This window comes from Tricharina praecox (genome assembly GCF_024521635.1).
Source record: "Tricharina praecox strain CBS 144465 chromosome Unknown BZA05scaffold_37, whole genome shotgun sequence".
In the NCBI taxonomy this organism is placed as follows: domain Eukaryota; kingdom Fungi; phylum Ascomycota; class Pezizomycetes; order Pezizales; family Pyronemataceae; genus Tricharina; species Tricharina praecox.
The window spans coordinates 168186-182624 of NW_026250439.1; the positions used below are offsets into that span (position 1 = coordinate 168186).

Here is a 14439-nt window from a genome sequence, read left to right on the forward strand (position 1 = left end):
CAACTCAACTCATAACCCCAAAAACGGGAACCCAGAGATCCCTCAAAATGACGAGTAGGTACAGCAGCAGCAAGCAGCACACTCAAAAATCAATATCCAATGCTCTCCAAAGCTTTCAAGAAAGAGACAAGCAAGTATCATAAGCATAGAGCAATGTAGAGTAGGTATAATCAAAAAAGGCCATCAATCATTAACCCCCGTCGCTTCCCGTCGCGTCGCTTTCCCATACCATGCCTTACCATGCCTCGCCGCCCTGCCTCCGCCCTGCCTCCCCCCCTGCCTCCTACGGATAATAAACCCCCGCACTCTTCCTGTACGCGCCCGGTCCCGGTCCTGGCGCGGGGGCATGGGCATGTATGTAAGCATGTTCCTTCCTCTCATGCTCTCGTTCCTTCTCGCGTTCCTTCTCGCGTCTGCGGCGTCTCCGCTTCTCATCGTCCTTCTCCCTGCGCCGCTCCTCCTCCTGAGCGGCGAGGACATCGTCGTCGGCGTAGTACTGGTCCGCGTGCGGGTGCGGGGGCTGCTCGTACTCGTTCTCGACGTAGACGCGAGAGCGCGACTTGCCGGTGTTGGGGAGTGCGCCTAGCGGCGCCCGCGAGACCGGCGAGCAGCTGCGGTGCCGCAGGAAGCGGCTGCGGAGGTCGTCTTCCGTCGGTTGCGGCGTGGGCGAGTGGTAGTGCATGCCCGGCACGCTGTGGAAGGCGTGCAGGTGGGATTCTGAGGGGCGGATGTAGGTGGCGGGGGGCTCGAGGGTGGTCGCGATGGGCACGTAGGGATCGATGACGACCGGATCGCGGTCGGGCGTGTACACGTAGCCGGCTTTGAGGTACTCGCGCGAGGGCTGGCGACTGCGGCTGTGGCTCTGCGAGCTGAAGCCGTGGCGGTGTTGCGAGCGGCTGTGGCTCGTGCGCCGCGAGTGGCGCGACGCGTAGAGGTCTTCTTCGATGTCGCTCGTGACGGGGGTTTCGACGACCGTGTGCCCGTATGCCTCTGGGTGGGAGTAGGAGTGGTGGTGTCGATGTCCCCGACCTGAGGAGCGATACGCCGAGCGGCCGTGGTGATCGTGGTGGTCATGCGCGGCCGGCGCACTCCGAGAGTAGTCCAATGGCTCCTCGTATGCCGTGTGGCGATGCCGATGCTTCCGTCTCGGACGATACGCCCAGTCCTCCTCTTCGCTTTCTATCGGTATGCCAGTCGAGATGTTGGCCGGTTCCGGTTGTACGGCCGCCTTCGCGCGCTCCTCGAGCTCGCGCTTCTTCTTCTCGGCGTTCTTGAGCGCGAATGCTTCGTTGTGCCATCGCTCCGTTTCTACGTCTGTGTATCGCGGGAACGCCTCGGCTGGGATCTCGCGCGGGAAGGGCTCGCCTGTTTCCGGATCGCGGAGCATAAAGTTCCGCACCGCCTCCTGGATGTACGGAACGTGCTCTTCCGGATCGAGAAGCAGCTGTATCGTCTGCCAACACGCGAAGCCCCGCTGGCTCAGGGCCGGGATCGAGGGAGGAATGAAGTCATCGCCGGGTACGGGCTGAAGAGAGTGTGCACAGCCCAAGGTCGAGTAGATGTCGGACAGTTTCGCAGCCGGGGTACCGAGGAACAGCTCTACAAACCCCTCGTCGTCAGTTCGAACGAACGAAACGAAAGAGAAAAGAGAAAAAGAGGCGAAAGTAAAAATAACCCACCATCAAGATCCCCTCCAACCTCTTTATAAAAAGCCGCAAGTTTCGCCGGCGTGAGCGTCCGGATCTCTTTTGGCGCCATGTTCTCGATCTGGATTACGTTTCCCCACAATTTAGCCCCCGCTGTAACGATAGCGAGCACCCCCCGCATTCCCCCCTCCCGCGCCGCGCAGCCCAGTGTCCAAAACCCAGGAGTCGATAAAAAGAGAGAAAAAGAGAACTCACGACATAATCCGCAATAGCACCGAGCAGCCTCCTAAACAGCGGTGTGGGCTGCGTCGGCTGATCGCGCGAGATGAGGTACCCCCAGAACTCCCGCGGCGACTTCTCGGGCACGCGGGACGAAGTTCTTGGCGGCTTCTCGCGCTCCCGATCAGCCTTCACGCCGCCGCCCGGAAACCGCTGTGGCGACGGGTGCCGCGACGCCGGGTGTGATGCCGTCCCTCCCCCTCCTCCGCCTCCTCCTACTCGGTCCCGCTCCGGCGACGCATCGCGCCGGTTGTTGTAGCCTATCGGTACGAGATCCAGCTTGACGGTTGTGCGGGGTGAAACGGGGATGGGGTTGCGGGGCTGGCGAGCTGCGATGTGACGAGAGGTGCTGCGAGAGGTCTTTGCGAGTAGGTTACGCAGCGTCTGTCGTCGTAAATAATCGTCGTCGCCTTTGTCGTCGGCGTTCGAAAGGGGGTGTGTGTGGGGGTGGAGAGCGATTTGATCTCGTGAGAGTAGATGGGTGCCGAGTATGCAGATTGAACGAAGCGTTGGGTTGTGTTAAGTGTTGAGTGTTGAGTGTTGAGTGTTGGGTTGAGTGTCGAGTGTCGGAAGATGATGAGTCTGTCGGACAGTCTGCAGGACGAAAACTGGCGGAGTTGGCGGCGGTAAAAATCGAATGCTGCTGCTGCTGCTGTTGTGGTGCTGAGCTGTGCTGTGCTGTGCTTGCTGGCTGGCTGGCTGGCTGGCTGGTTTGGTTGCTGGTTGCTGGTTGCTGGTTGCTGGTTGCTGGTTGCTGGTTGCTGGTTGCTGGTTGCTGGTTGCTGGTCGCTGGTTGCCTGCAGGTTCCAATAGGTAGAGATCGACTCGCCGACTTCGCTTTACATACATGCTCTGCTCGACTTTTCCAGGGCCTTCTTCCGCCCGAATGAGCGAACGACGACGATGATCCCTCGTGCATATGGTAATATAAAGTGGGAGGCCTTCCCCCGTCAGACCAGATCAGATCAAGGTGGAGTAATGGAGTAAAGTAATGATGAAGTATACTTCGAGCCGTGTACTTCTATCGCGCCCTCTTTTCCCGTGATGTCCTTTCCCCTTTCTCCTCCTTTCTCCATCGCCATCGCCATTCGTCGCTGGTCCAGGAGCAGCGCAGACTCAGCAGAGTGCTTTGGATGGGGATGCTGACCAGTGAGCGACCACGTCAGATGCATCTACCTACTCTAGTACGGCATGGGGAAGGTGCAAGTACTGTATCTAAAGTACTGTACAATTTGCCCGTCACCTCCAACGAGCGCAGTGATGGGCTGAGCTGAGCAGAGCGATGAGGGGGCTCGCGCAGTGCAGCGACTCGCGACTCGCGAGCTCTCGTAGATAGAGTAATTCCGCAGCCGACTTCCTACACTCCTCACTCCCCACTCCTCCCTCCTCACTCCCCACTCCCCACTCCTCCCTCCTCACGATAGCCCTGTCCGATTAACCGTCGCCAGCCTCGATGTCGAAAGTCGATCCTCCTCCCCCCCCCACCCCCCCCCCCCCCCCCCCTACACCCCACCCCGGCCCGAGCCGGACAGGGTTACATAACAGGGCCCAACTTTCCATGCGAAGTCACAACGTGGCACTCGGGCTTGGCTGACGTAACCATCGGACGTAACCATCTTTCTCTCTGTACCTGCTGGGATTCGTGAATCGCAGACATCGAACGCCGCAGAACTCGTGGCGCGGGAGCCGGGGGCGGAAGTAGAGTACGTATGCTTCGAGTCGAGTACTGCATATTCGGTCTTGCGTTCTCTTGGGCTTCGGCTGGGGTTGTTCGCACGGTCTTGCGTTCTCTTGGGCTTCGGCTGGGGTTGTTCGCACGGTCATTCGCTGGAGTTTTCGCAACACCCCGCAGTGTGAAACAGTAGATGCGGCACGGCATGGTGATGCATCATGTTTGGACGAATGAGAGAGAGTGGTGGGGAGGTGGGGAGGTGGGGATGTGGACTCTGAAGGTGTGGAGTTGTGGACTACTTATCGCTGTCTTCGTAGTCGTAGTCGTCGTCGTAGTTGTTTGAGACGAACAACAGCGACGTCGGTGGTGCGTGGTGTGTGGGGCGTGGTGTGAACTATGGCTGTAAGCCTGTAACTATCTGTATGCATAGTCGTCTGAGACGGGAAACAGCGACGGCAGCGACGGCAGCGACGGTGGTGGTGGGTGGATGTCGGTATGTAGAGTATCGACCCGACGTGACGGTTGAGAACTTGAAACTTCAGAGACCGTAAGGCGTAACGGTTAACCTCCCAAGTTCCAACAACACAGAGTTTCGTCCCATGATTCCATGGTTCCATGGTTCCATGAGAGCACTTGCCCACTGGTCACTGGACGACGATACGCACTCTCGGCGGCTCCAGTTGTCTACATACATAGAACCGCAGAAAGATGGAGACTCATGGTCGTAGTCGCGGGACTCGGGAGAGGTAACGTCGGCGTCAATGGGATACCAATGGAGTGTCCAAGCCCATCACACCCATCGCTCGCCCCGCCGCATCCCTACCTCCCGTTGCGCACGCGCCTGAGTATCCCATACATGCACCCAGTACGGTACATACCATTCCCGGAGGCCGGAGGCTGGAGGCTTGAGCTCATGTCACGATGGCCTCGTAAGCCTCGTAATCCACGCCACGCCACGCCACGCCACGCCACATCGCAATCATGCGCGCTATTTGCAGTCATAGTCGTGGGGGAGACGATTGTGGCGTCAATATGGCACCAATGTGCGCTCCTCCCCCGTGCCAGACCCCGAGCCCATCACAGCCATCATACCTATCCATCACTCGCCCCGCCGCATTCTGGCCTCCCGTTGCGCACGCGCCTGAGCATACCCAGTACGGTACATACATACCATTCCTGGAGCTCAGGTGATGGCCTCGTAACCCACGCCCCATCGCAATCAAGCGCGCTACATATTACCGTACCATAGGTATGCCATTTGTCTCCTCCTCGTCGCCGCCGTCGTCGTCGTCGTCCGAACCCCTCGTGGCCAGCCGCCGGCTCCGTGTCTCGGCTATATTGAAGCCACAAATACCTGGGTAGGTACATAGCTGCTGGCATCGCGGTGTCGCTGTCGCTGTCGGGATTCTGTGGAGGGATGTAGATGTTGGGGGGATGTAGATATTGGAGGGGTGTAGTGTGCGCATAGCATAGCGACGTCCGCGTGTTGCTGTAATTCTGGTAGAGTGGATCCGCATACCCACCATCGGTAGGTGAGCATGTACGCCACATCGCGGCAGAAAATACCTCCTAGCGCGTATGTGCGCGAGATGTCGTGCATAGGTAGGATCGCTCTCCGCTCCATTTGAACTTCGAAGCGGCTTTCCGCAACGGAGAGGAGAAACATCTTGGGGCGAGTGTGGCAACTCTGGAACTCTGGAACGGCCGCCGGTGCTATGTGGGTAGTGGCTGTGCAGTGCTAACTGGAGGCTCCAGACACGTTTCTCGGTCTCGGGAGCGACTGTGACTGTGACTGTGACTGTATTTAGATCGTTTAGATCGTTTCAAGTGGGGGGAGTCTGTGTGTGGGGTGGAGGGGAGGGGGGGGGTCGAGCCGTTTGAGAGCTCAGTGTATCTTATCATCGCATCATACGGAGGGAGGGACGGTGCGCACGCACCGTCGTCCGAAGAATATTTTCCTCGCTGATCGGCAGACAGCATGCTCGGAACTGGACCGTGCAGCCGCTGCTGCAGCTGGCGGACGGGCGAGGACGGCAAGCGAGCGAGTGTGCGAAAAATAAACCGAAACCGAGGGTACCAGCGATAGCGGCAGCGCTTGTATTTCGCACGCACTTCCCGGCTGGAAGGTACTTCCTCCCTCCTGGTAGGTGTGTAGGTGGTAGGTACTCTCGTTATCGACAGCTCAGGATCGCGACACATTGCCTATTCGAAACGGTCGGGAATCGGGCGACATGGACAGGCTCTTTGGCTCCGGGGGAAAGAAGCTCGTTTCTCTTTTTTTGTTTTTCGTAGGGGTAGGCGAAGCTCAAAATAAACACTGGCTGTTCTGGCTAGACGCCGTGCATGAGTGGCTAGGGAGACCCTGGCCCCAGAAACGGCTGGGAAATTTGTTTTGCCTTGTGGCGCGTGCAGAACCGCCCGAGCCAATGGCGAGAGGGAATTGAGTAGGATCTGCACGGTTTCATCACGACGATGGGGGGCCACGGGGGGTCCCGAGATCAATCGGATTCAAAATGGAATGAAACCGTGGCTTGTGGCTGGTGCGGTGGAAGCAGGTACCCTGACTATGGACATGCCGCGCTGCACTGCACAGCTCATCTAAGTGGTCGCAGTACCCGCCCCCACCAACCATGAGCGACACCTGCGTTCCTCGTCTCCATGACTCTCTCCCGCACGGAGACTGGCGATGAGTGGCCGTGCTATTCACGACCTGTCTGTCGGTTTCACCAGGCAATGCCCCACCGGAGCCGCGGGCACGCGGCCGTAGGTATGGTATGGTATGTGGCTTGACTCGAGAACGAACGTGAGGAGGAGGAGGAGGAGGAGGCTGGCTTTCTATTCTGCGTGAAACCATTTCGTTTCGATGTCGCTGGCAGCAGAGTCGCCGCCTCCGTGACTGTGACTGTGACTGTCGCCGGAATCTGGAAGGAAGGCGTAGGTTGTAGCTTTGTTCCTACACGGCCCGGACGACTTCAAATACTCGCCTCGCCCACCTGCAGTGTCACCTCATTATCACTCACAACACTCAACTACCTCGGGCTCCATTCACTCTAACCTTCTCACCCTAACCACCCTCACACCTTTTCTACTTCCACAGCAGCTTCTATTCTTCCGCGGACTGGCTCCCCCTCTTCAACCTTTTCCTCCCCTTTGAACTCCATCTCCGCTACCATCTACCCTTCATTTAACCACTCCCGCTCCCGCTACTGCTCGGCATCTCCCATCCAGTTCACCTTGATATCCCCTTCGTTCATCTTCCACACTACAAGCAACCTGTAAGTCCCCCGACTCCCCGCCTATAAATTCGCAGTTCGCAACATCCCGAGAGAACACTAGTGACTGATACTTTTTAGCACCGATAACTTTTGCTGTTTCGCTCCTTCTAAACCAACATCTACATAACACCCAACTACATATTACGATCTCCCGCAAATCTACCAATATGCGTTTCACATCCGCTCCTATGGGCTTGACCCTTCTCTCCGCCATCTCCACCGCTTTCGCGCACAGTTGGGTAAGTCTTATTATTCCTGCTGTTGATGCCCATGAACAAGACTGACCTCCTCCCAGCTCGACGACCTGACCGTAGTCGGCGGCGCTAGTATCGCCTCCACTCTCGGCTCGAAGGGGTACATCCGCAACTACCAAGGGCACGTTGACTCTACCTCTTCCTACCGCATCGAGGACCCGACCCTCGCCGCGCCCGCCTGCGCACAATTCCAGCAGAGCTCGACCTCATACACCAACGCCTTGTACCCGCAGCTTACCGCATTCGCCGGCGACTACATCCAGGGGGCCTACCTCGAGAACGGCCACATCTCGAAGAAGGAGTTGCCAGAGACGCAATCGGGCACCACCTACTGGTTCGGCACGGCAGACAACTCGCTGCAGCCCACGCTCGCCGAGGTCATGGCGTGGAAAGACGGCGGCGACGGCGCGCAGGGGAAGCTTCTCGCCGGGCCGACGGATTTCGACGATGGTACTTGCGTCGAGGATAATGGTACCCCCGAGGCGATCAAGCGCAAGGCGGCCGGCGGCGGTGGACCCTGCAAGAGCACGTTCAAGCTCCCTGAGGACCTGCAGCCGGGCTCGACTTACACCGTCTATTGGGTCTGGGACTTCTCACTGCACTTTGGCCCCCAGAAGGTCGGGCACACCGAGTGGTACACTAGCTGCGTCGATATCAAGATTGGCGGAAACACATCGACTGCGACGGCGGCGGCGGCAGCGGCCGGCAACAAGAGCACACGCAGCATCCCCCGCATCCGTGGAAGGGTCCCGGCGGCGAGGCTTTAGTGAAGTTGACGAGAGTGATGGGCTGACGGACTGACGGACTGACGCTTTGTTTCCTGCATTTCTTATGTTTTTTATCTGCATAAAGGGGGGGGAGTTCCTTTTTCCTTTGGGTTTCTCTTGTATCTGTCCTGGTTGGGGAAGCATCATAAACGGGAGTTTGTTGGACATAACTGATTGTTTTCTTTACGTTTTCTTTTTGTATATGGTCTTTTCGCATTTTTTAAGCACGGGGAGAGGGGTGATGGTCATGAGTGACGAGAGTAGATACGAAACTTTGGGGTCATGTATTGGTGATGAAATTTTATGGTGATGAAATTTTATGGGTTTGGCATCTGAGTTGGTTAAGACGAGTGATTGTGATTGTGATCGTGATAGTGAGAAGCCGCAACCGCAACGTGGTATGAGATGCAAACTTTCAATTCACAGGAGTAGGAGTATTCCCTTGCTTGCAAGTTCGAAAGCTTCTACTCTATCTCAACAAAAAACCTTGACGATAAAGTTTTATTTTTGACTCTATTCTTGTTGCGTAGAGTTTATACTCATGGGTCATCACTCGCTTTCATCTGCCAAGCAATCTTTGGCTGGTCGGCCCTGGCTGACTGAGCCATCACCCACGCGCCAGCACCAGCGCCAATCCCGTCGGCGAAAACTTTTCTCCCATCCCACTCGCACTACCACCACCGTTCCTATTTCAACCACCATCGTCCCCCCACTTCTGCTCCACTCCTCCCACCGCCGCCACCACCACCACAACCATCACCAACAACAGCACCAACAACACCAACAGCACCAACAGCACCAACAGCGACAGCAAGGTATGAGATCGTCTCTCATTATGCCTTCCACATCCGCACGGACAACCACTACAAGGGACACGAGGAATTCCGGCTGATGAATTGAATGAATTCGTGTCTCGCCGTTGATCAAGGTACGTTCTTTTTTATTCTTCTTTCTGCGCGATGATGGGGCAGGGGACGAGGGAGGGGGATTCAAAGTGATGATTTTCTTGCCTACATGCAATGGCGTTTCCGAGTTTATGCTGCGGATTTTATCTAAGAACGGCCTTCTGATCTGGATCTGTTTTTCGACATTGTTATTCGCGCGATGGGTATTTGAGGGGGATCATGTGGCTGACAAGGGGGGTTATTAGGTGATCGGATACTACTGCTACGGCCACTGCTACTACTACTACGACAATAACAATAACCGGCGGCTGCCAGGGTGGAAAAGAAAGGGTACGTTTTTCATCTCCGCTACATGCCCGCTTGCACAATGCACAACCCTCGGTGTTACAATGATGATTCTTCATGAGACCTGTTCTAAGGCTTTGCCAATGCTTAATTCATATTGCAATTGTTCTATCTCTGACTTTACACACCCTCCCCTCTTTTCCCACCCTCTTCATCTCACTCCATCAGTTTCTAACACTCCCTCAAAGACCAGATCCACACATACCATGTCCTTCAAAATGCTCTACTTCGCCGCCGCAGCCGACTACGCCAAGTGTGCGGCCGAACTGCTGCCCGCGCCGTGCACGGTGAAGGAGCTGTTTGCGCTGCTGGACAAGAAATACCCCGGCATGGCGGACGTCCTCGAAAGCAGCATGCTCACGGTTAACCTTGAGTATGTCGATTTGCTCGATGAGCATGGGGCGCAAGGCGCCACGGTCATTAAGGAGGGCGATGAGGTCGCCGTTATTCCGCCCGTTAGTGCGGGGTAAATGAATGATGATTATTATTATACGTGGAGACAATGGTGTGTGTTGTGCTTGATGTGATGTGATGGGGGAGCCGCGAGAAATTGGCATTGTACTCTACTATCGTGGATGTCGTCGCTGTGATCACGGCGTCCAAAGACAAACCTGCTCGTTTGAACATACGATACTTCAAAATGCCCATATGTTTCGTCACAAGCAGGCTTCACATCAGAAGCAGACGTTATAACTTATAGCCGCACCATAACCAAGTCACCACGTACCCAAAACCCGCTTGTTAACCCATCCATAAGAGCGGCGGATGAGCATCGGATTCGCGATCACTCAAGCATAGAAGGAGTAGATGTGCACGGTACGGTAGGAGTGATACTTCGTGAGCAGCTGGACTCCAGTTTTCACGAAGTATCACTCATCCACTCTTCAATCTTGTCCCAAGTGTTTTGCCGCCAGGAAGCGTCACATCAAGCGTTACATCATGAGCAAGCGTTCTGGCCGCACCATAGCCAAATCTCTATCTACCCATAATTCGCTTGTCGCCCATCCAATCGTCAAAACGGTAAGTGAGCATGGGCATATGATTCTCGATCACTGCAGCATGGAAGGAGTATGCACGGTAAGAGTATCCACAGAAGGAATGATCCTTCGTGAGCATAGGGGATTCACAAAATATTACTCATCCACCATCCACGATCTCTGTTGAAATCGAGAGAAGAACTTGACTTGATTGATGAGAAAGACGAGAAAGACGAGAGAGAAGACTACTTAAAAGGGAAACAATGAGCCTGTGTAGAGAAAGGTATGAATGCTGCGTATGTGACGATGCGAAATGATAGAGGACAGAGAAAAGTAGCAATGGCACCGGAATAGGCCAGTAGACGTGGGAGAGAGAGATCTTCGGTTTATTTCGCATGCAGCCTATCTCGACTATGGAAAACCGTCGCACTCCTTTCCTGCGAGGCAAGTAGACGTGTAAATAACCGACAATCACTATACCCGGCAGCAGTGATTCTTCGTGAGCAAGGGAGGATTCACGGGGTATCACTCATCCACTCATCCACCAGACGCTAACATAATCTTTTTCACTTCTCTTTTCCTTCTCTCTCATTGCCCTCTAAGGTACCTACCAGTACTGCAGAAGTTACTGTGTGCACAGGACAAAATGGCAGGAAGAAGACTTCATGATCCGAGACCAACTCGAGTATCGAGACCTCTTCGCAGACGAGTGGTGCGGACGAGCGGCGCAGTGCAGTGTACCTATAGTAGTCAAGCAATTCCACTACTGTATGAGCTTCCTCGAATTCTTCCCAGACGGATCCTGGAGGCTGGAGGCTGAAGGCCGCAACTGGAGCATTCACGAAGTATCACTCATTCACCGACACCATCTCCTGTTGAAAATATGAGATTGATATTATTCAGTTGCTTGATTCATTCGTAAAACACAGCGGATGACTAGCTAGACAGAAGCAGAATAAATAGGATTCTCGAGGCGCACACGAGGCGCATATGACCAATATGACAAATGTGCAATCTCTTGGACGAGTGACGACCGTGGCTGTTCAACGAGAATCGCAACATCTCCTTTCGTTAGAGAAAGCACAGCAGAATTTACTCTACCTACCGTGGGCATAGACCTGGAAGGAGACTTCACGGTCCTAGACGAGACATTTTCGTAGACGAGCAGCGCGGTGCAGTGCAGGAAGGCCATTCCACCATAGGCTTCCACCATAGGCTTCCTCGCACTCTATGCTTCCTCGCAGAGTCGTACAGTCGCTACCACGGACGGATGTGGGCATTGGGTATGCGGATCCTGGAGGCTGGAGGCCGCAGTTGGAGCGTTCACAAAGTATCACTCATCCAGCAGACACCAGACACCAATACCATATTTTTTTCCTTCTCTCTCCTTCTCTCTCCTCAACCCCCAAGATTCTTACCACCACGGAGTCCGCTGAAGAAGATGCAGCAAGTGAGGTGTCCGAGTGGGAGCTAACTTGCCGAGAGAGCGGGGATGAGGCAGACGGCGAGGAGGCGGGAGGAGGAGGCTAGGTAGTACTGAGTTCGAGGAGCCTACACCTTCGTTTATGGAATCTCCTGATGAAGAGGTAGGGACGAGGATTTGTCTTTTCCCAGTGCTGGGGTGGTGAAGGTTTTTGCTCTCGGCGTTGTCATGAAACGTCACTCGTTTATGCTATCAACCACTGGTGAGATTTCATTCGATGCTGGGGCAGACAGTGAGCTCGGACAAAGACTGATCACTTCCCTGGGAAACCTTGGACGGGCAGAAGAGGTGACGGTGGTTCTCGAAAAATCCCAAGCACTTGATTGCACGGTCACTACAGACGAGGCAGTCGCAGCGAAAGTGCACGCGGCAGGCCCACAACCCCTAGGGCTCTCTATGTACACAGACGGATCTCGGAAAGAATCCAAAGCTGCCGGCTTCGCTGTTGTCTGGCGCTCCAGCGACGGATGGAAGGGACACAAAGTCCTGATGGGATTCGAACACGAGGCGTACGACGCGGAATGTGCAGCATTGGTTCGTGGTCGTCGTGCTCCTGGCCGTATGCCTGGGATCTCCCCCTGGGGTTCACCATTTCCTCCCCTCTCCATCCTCCGCCTCACCCACTTCTCATTCTCACTCTCCTTCCTCTACTCCTTCCGTCTCCTCTTATTCCTCCCCCACACCTCTCTCTACTGCCTCCTCTTCCTCTTCCGGCCCCTCGCTGGAGCCTTCTCTATGATCGTCGGTTGGGTTGTTGAAAGTTCCCCACTCTGGCGGGTGCCGACGTTGGCGTTCTGGATCTGGATCTGTCCGATGTTGGCCCAGTTTCCATCCGCGTGTGGCCACCTTGGTTGTGGCAATGTAGGTATCGAGAGCGTCAGCTCCCATGTTGGTGTAGAGGAGGAGGGCCAGCCGAAGCCAGTGTTCTCCATAGTCCAGTCCGTCCGTCCTGAGCCTCGGAATGGACTGGACTACATACATCCAGTCCGTCCGGAGGTGTCTTTTGGACGGACTAGTCCACCAGTAAGGTCGGACGGGACGGACTGCAGTCAACTGCAGTCGACTACCAAGACTAGTACAAGGCGACAGAAATCATGATAGAAAGCCCGCGGCGCATTATCGGTGGTTGTGGTGGCTGAGGGGAGTATATGCGCACGGGCTCAAGATGACACCGCGGCGTTGATGGCACTTAACAACTATTGTGGCGCAGATTGTGGCGCAGATTGTGGCGCAGTTTATTGCGCCTGAACGAAGATTGTGGCGCAGAATACCCGGTACTGGACGAAGATGGTGTCGCCGCTCACGGTTTTGCTGGCACTGGACGGAATTCAACACACGATAGTGGAAATACCATCAAATTTGGTGGGATAAGTGCTGAAAATAGTTGCATTTGTTTTCACTACCGGACTGTAGTCGACTGCAGTCGACTGCAGTCCAACCCCGTCCAGCAAATTGGCGGACGGGACGGACTACTTTTATCCCGTCCGCAAAAAGGCACGGACGGGACTGGATCTTGGCAGTCCGTCCCGTCCGGACTGCAGTCTGGACCGGACTCTGGAGAACACTGGCCGAAGCTTGGAGATCTTGGGCGTTGTTCTCCTCATCAGCTGCCTGGCTTTGAAATGGTCGGGGCACCTTAGGATGAGATGCTCGGGCGTCTGAGGGGGGTTGCCGTTGCAGTGGCAGCTTCGTTGCCGTTGACGTCGGTGTGGCTAGGTACCCATTGAACGGTGATGGTGGTATTGTTGAGGGCCTTGAGGGCGGTGCTGACTGTTGCAGGCACGAAAGCATATCGTCACTCTCCGTCAAAGGGAGCCTGCGATCACCATCGAGATTAGATGGTGCCCGTCACACAAAGATGTTCCCGGGAACGAGAAGGCGGCCGAATGGGCCAAACTGGCAGCTGACCACCCGACCGCTCACGGAGTGGAGGTCACTCGCCACAAGTACCGCTATGGCTCCAGTCAGCCACCGCCTGAATCACTGGCATTCCTGCGACGAGGCATCACAGAAATGAAGTGGAAGGAAGCGAAGGCATGGGCGGACAGCAAGGTCTCTCATAAGAAGTACCGATGCAGCCGGAAATCTGGCCAGAGACCCGACCCAAATCCAGAGATGGCCCCCAAGCGCCTGGCCTCGAGGTTCCCCAACTGAAAACAGGCCACTGCCACAACGGCCAGTACCTCCAGTGGACGAAAAGCCGCCCGGATGCCCGCTGCGGTTGCCATCTGGTGTCGCTACAAGACACAGACTCGGAAGCACCTCTTCAAAAACTGTCCCGAATGGAAAAGTCAGCAAAAGACACTCTGGGCAGAAGTCCGGAAGCAGACAAGGAGGGGAAAAGACCACTTCAAAATCCGGGACCTCTTTGCAGACGAGCGATGCAGTAAGGCCATCCTAGACTTCCTCTCCACCACTGATGTGGGCAGACGAATGCCAGAGGCCGATGAGGAAGATGAAGCAAGCGAGGCATCCGAGTCACCGAGTGGGAGCTCAGGAGCGGGAAGACAGAGCGGAGCTGAGGCGACTCGAGGAGGAGGAGGACGCTGAAGCTGAGGAGCCAAGCGACGTAGAGTAGCCGACCAGAGACTTGCGGTGGAGGTGGACGTGGACGTGGCGGGGGGGAACGATCGTTGCCTCTTCCTAGCTCTGCCTCTGCTTGGTGCGCTCACAAACTGTCGGGAAAGGCCAGTGCGGAGGGCAGGGGAAGCCACATCGGGCTGCCTGATGAAAGTTGGATTGGACAGTCACCAGTGGCGTGGAAACGGGGGGGGGGGGGGGGGGGGGGGGTGCACGAGCAGATGATATTGCCATGATCTAGATAGGTCGTATGCAA

General features: G+C 55.7%; 5 protein-coding genes across 5 annotated transcripts; 2 read left to right on the plus strand and 3 right to left on the minus strand.

The window, feature by feature from the left end:
- Positions 1-1285: 1285 nt before the first annotated feature.
- BZA05DRAFT_321982 (uncharacterized protein) lies at positions 1286-1988 on the minus strand (the record flags this gene model as incomplete). The annotated part of the gene is made up of 3 exons (XM_051480454.1): positions 1286-1599; positions 1680-1767; positions 1905-1988. Coding segments are annotated over 3 exons (486 nt in total), but the record flags the coding sequence as incomplete, so codon positions are not given.
- Positions 1989-2062: 74 nt separating this feature from the next.
- BZA05DRAFT_190544 (uncharacterized protein) lies at positions 2063-3078 on the minus strand. Its single transcript, XM_051479406.1, has one exon. The coding sequence runs from the start codon at positions 2842-2844 to the stop codon at positions 2299-2301; it is 546 nt and encodes a 181-aa protein (XP_051335257.1). The 5' UTR covers positions 2845-3078; the 3' UTR covers positions 2063-2298.
- Positions 3079-6806: 3728 nt separating this feature from the next.
- Positions 6807-8223, plus strand: BZA05DRAFT_190576 (uncharacterized protein). The gene is made up of 3 exons (XM_051479407.1): positions 6807-6872; positions 6951-7111; positions 7168-8223. The coding sequence occupies exons 2-3, from the start codon at positions 7040-7042 to the stop codon at positions 7891-7893; spliced, it is 798 nt and encodes a 265-aa protein (XP_051335258.1). The 5' UTR covers positions 6807-6872; positions 6951-7039; the 3' UTR covers positions 7894-8223.
- A 156-nt stretch (positions 8224-8379) lies between these two features.
- BZA05DRAFT_411833 (uncharacterized protein) lies at positions 8380-9353 on the minus strand. Its single transcript, XM_051485040.1, has 2 exons — positions 9044-9353; positions 8380-8821 (listed from the first exon to the last, which is right to left on the minus strand). Exons 1-2 carry the CDS (start codon positions 9200-9202, stop codon positions 8585-8587), a joined length of 396 nt encoding a protein of 131 aa, XP_051335259.1. The 5' UTR covers positions 9203-9353; the 3' UTR covers positions 8380-8584.
- BZA05DRAFT_190601 (molybdopterin synthase small subunit CnxG) lies at positions 8866-9810 on the plus strand. Its single transcript, XM_051479408.1, has 2 exons — positions 8866-9128; positions 9332-9810. The coding sequence occupies exon 2, from the start codon at positions 9350-9352 to the stop codon at positions 9611-9613; it is 264 nt and encodes an 87-aa protein (XP_051335260.1). The 5' UTR covers positions 8866-9128; positions 9332-9349; the 3' UTR covers positions 9614-9810.
- The last annotated feature ends 4629 nt before the right edge of the window (positions 9811-14439 follow it).

Bases quoted from the DNA above. Each gene is read 5' to 3' on its own strand.
- BZA05DRAFT_411833 (XM_051485040.1), bottom strand. From the start codon at position 9,202: ATGAAGAATCATCATTGTAACACCGAGGGTTGTGCATTGTGCAAGCGG. The intron at 8,822-9,043 runs CTAATAACCCCC...AAAAGAACGTAC, and splicing joins TAGCAGTAGTATCCGATCAC to CTTGATCAACGGCGAGACAC.
- BZA05DRAFT_190544 (XM_051479406.1), bottom strand. From the start codon at position 2,844: ATGCACGAGGGATCATCGTCGTCGTTCGCTCATTCGGGCGGAAGAAGG.
- BZA05DRAFT_190601 (XM_051479408.1), top strand. From the start codon at position 9,350: ATGTCCTTCAAAATGCTCTACTTCGCCGCCGCAGCCGACTACGCCAAG.
- BZA05DRAFT_190576 (XM_051479407.1), top strand. From the start codon at position 7,040: ATGCGTTTCACATCCGCTCCTATGGGCTTGACCCTTCTCTCCGCCATC. The intron at 7,112-7,167 runs GTAAGTCTTATT...ACCTCCTCCCAG, and splicing joins CCGCTTTCGCGCACAGTTGG to CTCGACGACCTGACCGTAGT.